Source organism: Bos indicus, chromosome 13, assembly GCF_029378745.1.
Source record: "Bos indicus isolate NIAB-ARS_2022 breed Sahiwal x Tharparkar chromosome 13, NIAB-ARS_B.indTharparkar_mat_pri_1.0, whole genome shotgun sequence".
NCBI lineage: Eukaryota > Metazoa > Chordata > Mammalia > Artiodactyla > Bovidae > Bos > Bos indicus.
This window is the reverse complement of record NC_091772.1, coordinates 23,050,932-23,063,795: the sequence shown is the minus strand read 5'-3', so window position 1 is coordinate 23,063,795 and position 12,864 is coordinate 23,050,932. Positions and strand designations below refer to the sequence as shown.

At 39.5% G+C, this 12,864-nt stretch overlaps 1 protein-coding gene across 2 annotated transcripts in view; it reads left to right on the top strand.

The window, feature by feature from the left end:
* The window catches only part of DNAJC1 (DnaJ heat shock protein family (Hsp40) member C1), a 180,521-nt gene that overhangs the window by 136,660 nt on the left and 30,997 nt on the right, over nucleotides 1–12,864 (top strand). For both annotated transcript variants that reach the window (XM_019973029.2, XM_070800810.1), the window contains exon 9: nucleotides 9,061–9,180. In XM_019973029.2, coding sequence (XP_019828588.2) covers nucleotides 9,061–9,180 — 120 coding nt within the window. The remainder of the gene's footprint in view (nucleotides 1–9,060; nucleotides 9,181–12,864) is intronic.

The window sequence follows — 12,864 nt, the reverse complement described above, 5'->3', positions numbered from 1 at the left end:
ATTTCAGTAGTCCAGATATTTATGGTTTTACCATTTTAAAGCCATTCCATCTACATAACTAGTATTCTGACACCAGGGAAGGTTGCCAAAACTTCTGCAGTGAAGGAGTCTCTGGGGGACACTAACAGAAGTATGTTATTTTACAATTTGGACAGATTCTAGAACCTTTTGTTAGAGGGGGCCCCTTTCGAGGTGAGCTAGTCTGCAAGTAAACAGCATAAAGTACAAGTTGTAAATGAGAAATGTTTCCTCTAGAATATAAAGCCTAAAAAGAAGTTGTGGGTGGTGAGAGTCCATAGCTATTTCTTGACAGTGTCAAATAGATGGAGCAGCCTTCAGTTTCCCAAATACTTCTAAGGAATTTGATCAAGGTGACAGGGCCCCACCCTATGTGTGAGGCAACAGCTCATCCCCTTTTTCGTGAGCTCCTTGTATCTGTATGTCCTAAAGGAGTGTGCCAAAGAGAAGATCATAAGTCACGCCTGAGCTCCTGGAGAGAGCAGGCTGCGGTTAAGAGCTCGCCCTCGGAGCCTGTGTACAGTGACAGGCGGTCCCATGTGCTCAGTCACTTTAGTCGTGTCCACCTTTGTGACCCCGTGAACTTAAGTTTGCCAGGCTCCTCTGTCCATGGGATTCTCCAGGCAAGAACACTGGAGTGGGTTGCCATACCCTTCTCCAGGGGATCTTCCCAACCAAAGGATCAAACCCGTGTCTCATATCTCCTGCATTGGTGGGCGGGCTCTTTACCACTAGCACCACCTATGAAGCCCAGGTACCCCATATGGGCTGGGTAAAGTGTGTCCTTTGGAGGCAAAGGCAAACTGCAGTCAAGGGACTGGTAAAATAGGCACGGACAAAAAATATTCAATAAATCTGCAAGAGCCAAATATTTACCAGATGCTGACTGGACGAATTTGGTTTCAGTGGGGCTGGCTATGGGGACCTTAATGATCAGATCAGATCAGTTGCTCAGTCTTGTCCGACTCTTTGCGACCCCATGAATCGCAGCATGCCAGGCCTCCCTGTCCATCACCAACTCCTGGAGTTCACTCAGACCCATGTCCATGGAGTCAGTGATGCCATCCAGCCATCTCATCCTCTGCTTTTGAATATGCCATCTAGGTTGGTCATAACTTTCCTTCCAAGGAGTAAGCGTCTTTTAATTTCATGGCTGCAGTCACCATCTGTAGTGATTTTGGAGCCCAGAAAAATAAAGTCTGACACTGTTTCCACTGTTTCCCCATCTATTTCCCATGAAGTGGTGGGACTGGATGCCATGATCTTCGTTTTCTGAATGTTGAGCTTTAAGCCAACTTTTTCACTCTCCACCTTCACTTTCATCAAGAGACTTTGTAGTTCCTCTTCACTTTGTGCCATAAGGGTGGTGTCATCTGCATATCTGAGGTTATTGATATTTCTCCCGGCAATCTTGATTCCATCTTGTGTTTCTTCCAGTCCAGTGTTTCTCATGATGTACTCTGCATAGAAGTTAAATAAACAGGGTGACAATATACAGCCTTGACGAACTCCTTTTCCTATTTGGAACCAGTCTGTTGTTCCATGTCCAGTTCTAACTGTTGCTTCCTGACCTGCATACAAATTTCTCAAGAGGCAGATCAGGTGGTCTGGTATTCCCATCTCTTGAAGAATTTTCCACAGTTTATTGTGATCCACACAGTCAAAGGCTTCACGACCCAGATAATCACGATGGTGTGGTCACTGACCTTAATGAAGCCCACGCCATTAAGGTTGAGGTAATCCACACTGTGAGGCACATTCATTCTTACCAACACTAAGAGCAGACCAGACGGGGCTATTAAATAGCAAAGCAGTGGGGAAGATAACTGCTTCTACATCTTGTCTAAGGGGTCTCCATCATTAAAGACTTTTAATTTACATTGGGCCATATTAACTATTTCACTGGGGGAGGAAGAGGTCCATGGGTTTCCATTTTATCAAGATAATTTGTAAGTGACAAAGATTTAATTTTATTACTTGCTGAGTCAGAGCCATGACCACTGTGGCATGTTTTAGGACAGTGGGTACTCTGATCATTAGGGATTTAGGCAAGACCGTAGTTCCTGTGGTTGAGGTAAGGCATACCTGTTTGTCCTCTTTATCATGTTTAGTAACTTCCCAACAATTATGGGAGCCACCTTATTTAAATTTAGCAGGATGCCCAGTGTAACTGTCATTTGAGCCCCATTATTGATTAAGGCCATGAAGGTTTGCCAATTGTTATATTTCAGCAAATATTAATTCAGAACCAGTGTTATAGATGTGCAGAAGCCAATCTGCCCTTTTTATCCTTTTGTAGAAATTCTTTTCAGTAAAATTCGTTACTGACTGTGCCACATTGTGGACTTCCATTTCAGTTTTTGTTCACTTCTTTCTTGTAGTGACTGAACTGTGTTCCCACTTCATTCACTGAAGCTCTAATTCCCACGCAACTGTATTTGGAGATGGGACCTTTAAGGAGGTACTTGGTGCGTGCTTAGTCGCTCAGTCGTGACCAACTCTGTGACCCCATGGACTACAGCCTGCCAGGCTCCTGAGGTCACACCAGGGCCCTAATCTGATAGGACTGATGTCCCTATAAGAGAAGGAAGAGAGACCAGGGTGCACTCTCCCTGCGTGCACACGCAGAGGAAAGGCCAGTGAGGATGCAGCGAGGAGACCATGTGCAAGCCAGGAGGAGAGGCCTTATCAGGAAGCAGCCCTGGTGACACCTTGATCTTGTAGATCAAGCCTCCAGGACTGTGAGGAGACAGACTTCTCCTGTTTAAGCAACTCTGATTCCAGCAACCCTAGTAGGCGAGTGAACTCCCCATGTGTCAGAGTTTTTTGTTTGTTTTGGTTTGGTTGTTTTGTGGTGGTGGTGGTGGTGGTGGTTACTGGATATTCTTGAGAGGTCTTCTCTGCACTGCTCAAATTTATAAATTTCTTCCTCCAGAGCCTCATATCAGTGTGATCAGGAGTAGGGTCCTTGGCCATGACAGTGGTTGTATTTTCAACTTGGCTGTGCCACAGGGATGCCATGGGTGTTTCTCTGTCTAATCCTCTGATCTGAGGATCAAGACACATAGGCAGCAGATGCAGGAAAAGCATCTTACAGGGTCCTAGTGAGCTGTTTGCTTTCAGGAGTGTGAATCTCAGTAAATCAGCTCTTCAAACAGGAACTGCTGGTCTCCCAAACAAGTGACCACCCTGTGGGTCTATGCAATCTGTCTTTTCCCCTGAGCCCTCTTTATCTTTCAATATTTAGGTATTTAGCTTCTCTGGGTCTTAGCTGCCGCATAAGGGATCTTTAGTTATGGTGTGCCAACTCTTAGTTGTGGCATATGGGATCTAGTTCCTTGACCAGGGATGGAACCTGTACCCCCTGCATTGGGGACCACCAGGCAAATCCCCGAAGTCCTCTTCAGGACCAATGCCTGGTGAAGACACACAACCAGTAGGTCACAAGGTCTTTCTGAGTCCATCAATCAAGACACACAATTCAGTCTAAGACACAAATGAATCTGGGCTAAGATGCAGGACCAGAGCTACTTCAGGGAGGGCCCTGATTCCATATCCTCTCTGTAAACACCAGTCATTGATGCTTCCAACTGTGGTGGGTTAAATTTATGACAGAGGCTTGGTAGAACTCAGCAAATGCAGCATCAGGCAGTACACCAAAGCAAGAGAAGAAAACCCCAGGTAGTGGTGATCCCTTGAATGTCCTGCTTCTAATGCCAGCTGCTGTGGCCACCTAGCGGGGACAGGGTCACCACCTCCACACCCGAAATTTGGTTCCAGTGTCAGGACTGATGTCATGCACACCAAGATGATACAAAAGAGGCTTTCCCTGTTGGTCCAAAAATTACTTGAGAGAGCAAGAAAAGGAGGCTGGTTTGGGGCTTTTTATTGTGGGGTGGGGCGGGGATAAGGGTTCTTGTACACAGGGAGGGACTTGCAAGGTTTCAATCTTCCAGGCTTCCAGAAAAGCTTACCCAGATGTGGTGCATAAGGGGAAGAGACAGAAGTGAGACTTCAACGCTTTCGGCAATCAGACATCATAAGATGGAGCCAGCTCTTTATTACAATATTAAATTACGAAGATGATTCTAGAACACACTGGGTTACAATTTGAATATTGTATATCATAGCTTCAAGTAAGACTTCACACATTTTTCCATGTAAAAACATTTCTGGACAAATATATCCCATCCCCTTGATTACATTTATTTATGATTACTCCTTTCTGAATGGCCACAGAAGGTGAGTGACAGAATAGGAAAGGCAGAGATTAGTACTCTCATTAAAGACTTAGATTCTTCTCACACCCCCATCTTACTCCTCATTACTCAACTGTTGGGGCTGTGCAGTAAATTGTCACAAACCAAATTATCCGTGGTTCCAGATGTGGTTGTCATGGGCCACCTGTGTCCCTACACCTGGTTTCACTCCACCTTCGAAGGAAGGTGACTCTGTGGGTGTCTTGCAGGACTGAGCTATCAGCACTGTCCGTGCAGTCGCTTGTGTGGGTCCCCTCGACCCACAGGTTTGTAAGTAAGCCTTCCTCAATGAAGAAAATAAGCACTCAACCAACTGAAAGGGGGAAAAAAAAGTTCTCCAATGACTTCGTGTGTCGGGCAGAGTTAATGAGTCCCAGTCCTTGCAGTGGTCTCTGACCCTTCTGTGACTTTACCTCCTGCCCATCGGGCCTTGTCTCCTCCCCCTGCCACCTTTGCTTGCTTTGCTCCAGCCACCCGGGTCCTATTGTTCCTCAGACAGAACCAGACAGACTTAAAGGCGCTCTGCACTTTGCTGTTCCTCTGCCTAATCTTTTACTAGAAGCTGAATCCCTCCCACACTTAGCATAAAATATTTTGAAAAGGAACAGATCAAATCTCTTTGAGTCCATTTCTCAAGGGCCCATTTACTACTGCTTAAAAAAATTTTTTTTGAACTATTTGCATTGTCTTGAGCAGTGTTTCTCAAATCATCTATAGTAAAGGACCAGGTTTTAAAAGCTGACCAAGCTGTCATCCTACCATGCTAAATAGGACTGGATTTCGCATTTGGTGTGAGTCACCTTGCTAGTTTGACAACTAACACAACTGGCTTATACTCTCTAAAGGAAGAGCCTGCACTTGGTGGTGGTGGCAGGGTTCAGTTGCTGTAAGTTTCTGAATTGTGTCACAGGAGGTAAACAAAACTGGTTTGCTGGTTGGCACCGGACCCCACTTTAGGATCACTGATCCAGAGGGCATCTCTCCTTTGGCAAGATAGCTAAATCATAGACGAGGAGACCTTCCTGGTCACGGTGGTGCTCCTCAAGGGTCACAACACTGTGGTAATACCTTAGAACAGGTTGCAAGCTTTTCTTCAAAGAAGAGTTTCTTTTCCTAAGAGTGAAAAGACATTTGTGAAGTGATTTGTTTTTAATTTTGTTGTTTGGTTTTTTAATATACTGTTTATCCACATATATAGTCAATTAACTGCTCAATTTTCCAATTTGGAAATCAAAATTTAATAGCTGAAAGCCAAACGCATATTCTAAAACACAGTGTCAGTACAGATTATAGAATTAGAAGGTAGCTGGCTACTGGATCATTAGATACACCATCTACATTATTAGATATATATCTGATATTTTTAACTGGTTGCTGCTATGTAAGGATATTATTTCTTAGGTAAATTCTGGGCATTTATGAGTTTAGTTGAATATTGAAAACTGTTCATTCCAAAATTGTAAGGTCTGTAATTGCATAAATAAGGATCATTAATAAGTTATTTCAACAAATATTCATTAGTTTCACTACTATTTATTAAACAGAAATAGATTTTGTCATTAAAGTATGAAAAGGCGATAAGTACATTAAACATTTTTAATTGGGTCATAAGTTTTCAGTACCAAATAAATTTCATGGTAGTTTATAATTAACATTTTATAGTCTAACTCTGTGAGGGGAAAGGTGTGTGTGTGTCAGTCACTTAGTCATGTCCAGCTCTGCAATCCCATGGCTCTTCTGTCCGTGGAATTCTCCAGGCAAGAATCCTGGAGTGGGTAGCCTTTCCCTTCTCCAGGGGATCTTCTTGACCCAGGGATCAAACCCAGGTCTCCTGCGTTGCAGGCAGATTCTTTACCATCTGAGCTATAGGTAAGTCCCAAGGTTTATATAGGTTACTTTAAAAATATAGCGTGCTTTCCCTACATCCTCCAACTCCTATCCCCAAGAATATTACGGATTTTCAAAGGCACTAGATATTTGAAGATAGCTTGTTTTATGGCAAAAATCTATCCCAAAGGGGTAGAAAGAATACAACTGAAATGTTATATCAGTTCTTACTTTAGTAGATCTATTTTGGAGTCCATCACATAAAAATATTAAATATTTTGAAAACTTTTTATTTTTTATCCAGTATGGAGATTTATTCCCAGAGCACAGCTTTTCTGATGCAAAACTGGAATGCTTGTGTAGTCACAACAGCTGTCCCCACACCATGTGGTATCTTCCATTACTTTGCTGTAGAGATGAATTTTTGGCCCAGTGTCTCAGTAATATTGCACATACGTGGTTTTAAGTGGCAAAGCAGTATTCTTCTGCATTCATTTGACTTTCACAGCTACAGTTGGCTCCAGATTAGAACAAGGAGAATACATTCACACTGTGGCCACCCTCACGGCGGCCGTGGTAGCTGGATCACAGTAGGCTCTGTTGCTTCTAAAGACACAGCCGATTATTACTGAGGAATTACAGTCAGCAAAGTGCTGTACGGCTGGAACAGAGAATAACGAACTGCTAAAAGGATTCTCTTCAAATATTTCAGATTATGGTCTAGTTATTACTGATCTGGTTTTTTAATATTAATAATAAAATGGCTGTGAAATAACAGTGAAACTAAAGGGAAAGATTTTCAAAGTAGTTGATGATTTTTAGGATATCTGTCTAAATATTTGATTTAAATTTTTCCCTTTCCAGAAAAAAGTGGCACAGTCCTTTTAGACCCATTAACAAGGGATTAAAATTAGGTTAATTCTTAATGCCCATTGTTCATACATGCAACATATTTGGAAGGCCAATCTATTAAAAATATGTTATTTTAGTTTACTGTATGAAACAATGGCATGTATTTTTAACATTTTAGACAATTTTATTTGCTCCAAGAATGTTTGTTACAATTAATACAGAAATGATTTGATTTACTGTGAAATTGCACTGATGGACGGTTTGAATACTGTATCTCTGTGCAGCATCAACTAGATGCTTTTTATGGTATGACTCTAGACTATTAAGCATATATAAAGTCTTCGGAATGCATGCATTTCTGTTACCAATCGGTATAATTATTAAAGTTGCAGCTTTTTAGCAAAAATGATTTCCTAGAAAATCCAATTATGTCCCTCTAAATAATATCTGAATAATACTTTTCCCCTAAAGTAAAAACAAACAGTGAAAAAATAATTTTCAGTGTACATGCTTAAATGATCTGTTATGGAGAGTTAGATTTCTGATATTCATTAAATATCAAAGAAACTACGACCATACTCAGTGTAGGCCACCTTTTTTATAGAAGTGAATTTATGCATGTTTCATAAGGGTCGTACTGATGAATATGTTTGAGGCTTTCAGCTTTTAGTGGATACAAAATAGAATGATTGATAAAATCCTCCCTACTATTGGCTATTATTTACTGACTCTTAAGTGGCAGGTTGTATTTATGCCAATTTATCTGCTTCAGGGAACATTCTTGATAGCAGAACAAAGTGAATAAAAGTAGTTTGCTTTGCAAATGAATGCAAATAGGAGAGCCTTTCGGAAAGCCCTTTAACGGGGGCAGTGCACTTTGATTCTGAGTGAAGCTGCCATTTGGACATGGTGAAAAGAGCACGCTTGAACCATTGATTGGGGGAGACAGTAAGAAGTCAGGAAGGGCCCGTTAAGCTTGCAGTGAGGCGGGCGGATGTCAGTGTGGTTAGAGCGCAGTGGGAGAATGACAGGGAGGATTAGTGTCAGGGAGACGCTGTGCTGGGGCTGCGGAGATAGTCCCTGGGGTCACTCACCTCCGACTGTTGTTCTGTGCTGATGGTTCTGTAATGCAAACGGCCTGATGTATGCCTGTTCATTATCGGAAATGGTGATTAGAAAAGGTATTTGTCTCAAAGGTTTCCTTCCTTCCTTCTGTCTTTTTAATTAAAGGAAAATAAGGTGGCTTCCTCCATCTCTCTGCTGACTCCTAGAGTCTAGTATAACACCAGCATGGCTACTGCCTCTGGTAGGAACCAGTGCTGTGACATAAAATAATTGTAATGTCATTATGTTATTTGATGATGCTCTTTTGCTTTTCTCAGCTTTGGCTCTCACCAGGTGGTAATGCTCAATAAAATGCAGAGAATATGCACACTTTTATAATTTTGGCTTTTGCAAATAAGATGTTTATAATCTTTGAGGTATTTTCATATTCATTTAACCATTTGACCAACTTTTAAGAAGCTGTTTACCTTCTCAAAAAGGAAGTGTTGCTTTCTTTGCATGGATCGGATGGTTTAAGTCTTGGTTGCAGGCATTTCTGTTCTCAAATTTTATGAAATGCTAGCACTTGCTAAATTAAACTCCTTGACAACATGATTTTTAGACTGTTACATAGAATGAACACAAAATTCTGTCTCTCTCAGTTCTGATTTGGAATTAGTACATTTACTTGTTCACATTTTCATTTACATTAAAAAAGCGAAAAACTTCTTAAACTTCGAGAGCTTCTATAGGAACCTCACATGAGGTATCTGTGACACACAATGCCCTTCCAAACGACTGTCTTACCTTTTTTTTTTAAATGTCTTTAAAAGCTTGGGTTCCCAATGCTGCTTCTTCATTATTTAGTATATACGGGAACATTGTAACGATGTTCATTCTAACATACATTCATAACGTTAAATATGCAACTCAGACCTTTCATTCAAACTATAGATACATTTTAACATTGTTATTTTTGCAGAAAGCATGGTGCTAATACGTAATTTCACAGGCTTATTAAATGTTTTAGCAAACATTGTTGTTCTTTAATGTTCTGCAGGCACCTGAATGGACAGAAGAGGACCTCAGCCAGCTGACAAGAAGTATGGTGAAGTTCCCAGGAGGGACCCCAGGTCGATGGGAAAAGATTGCCCACGAATTGGGTCGATCCGTGACAGATGTGAGTTCATTCAGATTTGCATTGTGTGGAGAGTGACAAACCAGAGAGAGCCACCTATGTAGAGGCAGACATGGACACATCCAACATTATTTTTGGAGAAAGGCTCCAATCCTTTTAGGACCTGGAAGTAAACCATTAACGAAATAGGCAAGAAGTAGATGTCAGCCGGTCCCCTGATCTACAATTAACAGCTGTGTGAGGAATTCTAGTGTTTGAAGACTTAAGCTTTTTGTGTTTAGAGTGACCCCTTTAGCTATGGGAAAAAATATTGGGTTGGCCCAAAAGTTCGTAAGATGTTATGGAAAAATCCAAATGAATATTTGGCTAATCCACTAGTTCTCTGATCAGAATTAGTTAGATTTCAGCTGGATCTTCTTAACATTGAAGTACACACTGCTATAAGTAGACTGGTGGTTTGCATTAGTTAAATGAGCAATATTCCAATTATGTTTTTATTTAAAGGATGGTACCTACTATTCATTTTCACAAGTTTAACAAAAAAATTTATATGCATGTAACTTTGTAATTATATATAAAATAATTTATATACTGTAAATATAAATAATATATAATCCTATATAATTTAATCTATATGATTAGTCACACCTACCATTTAAAAAACCAAATGTTTATCTGGAAAGTTTTAGATTTAACACTGGAAATTTAGGGCAGAGAATCTTATAAAAGTACCCATTATAGCACCAGGTATGTACTATATATTCAGTAAATGTTTAATTTGAAATGGAGACATCTTTATTTTCATCAGTATGATCCTTATTTTCATAAATGACTAAATATTCTTTACTAAATTTATTTACTTTAAAATAAATCCTATAGATCTAAAATATTGAAGGAGATTCTGAAACGAAAGATTCAGATTTCTCACGTTCAATTCTGTTACTATACTTTTGGGTCTTTGATAATGAGCAATTTTAAAACCCTGCAAAATGATTAATAAGCACAACTACCAAAAAAACCAAAAACCCACCTGTTGCATAAAAGTTACTTTTCACAGTAAACTTTTCCATTTTTTAATTCAGAAACAAAACATTCTTGTCATTTTTTATTTGGACAGGAGCTGCTTTGAGAATTTCAAATTGTATATTAATGTATTTACTACCATATAGTAGGTCTTTTTAAAATCACATTTAAAGGACTTAAAATTTTTCGTGAGATGTTTTAATTATTTTAAGAGTTAAAGTCTGATCATGTGCTAAGTCAGCCCTTACTTTTACCTTTATAACTTTGGGGGGTTTTTTGTTGTTTTTTTTGCTTTTTCAAGATAAGACCAGTTATCTTAAGTGACTAAGAATGTTAGGGTATATGCATTTTATTATCTTGTTGTAAGGTTGTTTGTAAAGATAAGTTAATAATGCCTTTGCCTTATCAGTAATCTGACCAGATTAAAGATGTTCCATGGTTACTAATGTTTTAAGTACTATGGTCTTCTCTATAACTACTGTTATTAATAACTGCTAAAATACTTTTAGAGTTATAAAACAGGCATTGGTTTAAAAGGGCCCCAAACCTTACAGTTCAATTGGCTGATAAGTGTCTCCTTTGAAGAGAGGACTGCCTTTAACTTTTAATAGTGCCCAATTGCAGATAAAAAGTAGAGCAGTATTTTAAGTATTGTCATTAAAATCTTAGCCTTTATTTTCAAGAGGAGAGAGATGAAAGTTTAAACATTAATATTGTTGTTGCTTAGTCACTATGTCATGTCCAACTTTTTTGAGACACCACAGACACTATGCCTGCCAGGCTTCTTTGTCCATGGAATTTTTTAAGCAAGAATACTGGAGTGGGTTGCCATTTCCTTCTTCCGGGAGATGCTAATATACACGTAACCAACAGAGCCTTGGGATGGCTATTTAGTATCATAGACCTAGAAAATTGAGGTAATTGTAAAGAGCAGCCTTGGTGTAGATAAAGACATCTTTTCACACTTTTGCAAATTCATCCCATAATTTTTTTTCTTTTAGACTTACCCAAGGGAGAATGATTCCATGACTATAATATTAATAGATATTTTTTACTTTTATCATGGAAGTAGCAAACATGACTGAGATTTTTTTCCCCTAAGTATTTAGTTGTATTTTCATAATACCAGAAGTATCTTGGAAATAAATACTTAATAAGCCTAAACTTTTGGGGCACTGAAAGTGCCATGGTAACTTTTCTCTTAGTATACTCATATATAGACTCACATTGTATTTTCATTCTGTGAGCATCATCTCCGTAGCTGGATTGAACGTTTCATTTCAGTAACACACACACAAACTGTAAGCCACTCTGTCTCTAAAAGAGAAGTGTCTGAAGACAAAACTTATGTAGTGGAGCAGCGAGTTATACTGGAGCAGCTGAAATGGGTCTGGCTAATACAGTTCTTTATTTTTTTATTTTTTAAATTTACAATATTGTATTGGTTTTGCCGTATATCAAAATGAATCCTCCACAGGTATACATGTGTTCCCCCTCCTGAACCCTCCTCCCTCCCCATACCATCCCTCTGGGTTGTCCCAGTGCACCAGCCCCAAGCATCCAGTATCGTGCTTCGAACCTGGACTGGCGACTTGTTTCATATATGATATTATACATGTTTCCATGCCATTCTCCCAAATCATCCCACCCTGTCCCTCTCCGACACAGTCCAAAAGACTGTTCTATACATCAGTGTCTCTTTTCCTGTCTTGTATACAGGGTTATCGTTACCATCTTTCTAAATTCCATATATATGTGTTAATATACTGTATTGGTGTTTTTCCTTCTGGCTTACTTCACTCTGTATAATAGGCTCCAGTTTCATCCACCTCATTAGAACTGATTCAAATGTATTCTTTTTAATGGCTGAGTAATACTCCATTGTGTATATGTACCACAGCTTTCTTATCCATTCATCTGCTGATGGACATCTAGGTTGCTTCCATGTCCTGGCTGTTATAAACAGTGCTGCGATGAACCTTGGGGTACACGTGTCTCTTTCCCTTCTGGTTTCCTCAGTGTGTATGCCCAGCAGTGGGATTGCTGGATCATAAGGCAGTTCTATTTCCAGTTTTTTAAGGAATCTCCACACTGTTCTCCATAGTGGCTGTACTAGTCTGCATTCCCACCAACAGTGTAAGAGGCACAGAACAAAGGACTGAACAGTAATACAGTTCTTTAGTAGAATGTTAAGTGAAAGCTAACCACCCTTTAGAAGATCACTTATTTTGCCTTATGGTGTTAATTAGATTTGTTTTCCTTAAGTATTCGACTGTTGAAAAGAAACTAAGTTCAGTTTGCTGTCACTGGAGCCTCTGCATACTGACCGGATCACCTGTACCAATTCTCTTCAGCGCTGCACATCTGTTCTTTGACCTGTTTTCTTGCTAAATGTGTAGCTTCAGGCAGAGCTCTTTCCTTCAAGAATAATTGACCTTTTTTAGGGAGGGGTTAGAGTGTACCCATGGTGGAATGTATATGTTCTTTATTTGGGTTGACAGATTACAATGAAAAACTCATTTTGCTCCTCAAGGAGTTTTCAGTATTGTCATAATTACGAGTTAAATTGCTAGGTTCTAATCTGGATAAATACAAGGAATGTTACTAGCTTTATTTTTAAAAAATACAAAATATTTTAACTCAAATATACCTAAACTATAAGACTTAACCTTATTACAGATGAACTATTTTAAATATTAATAT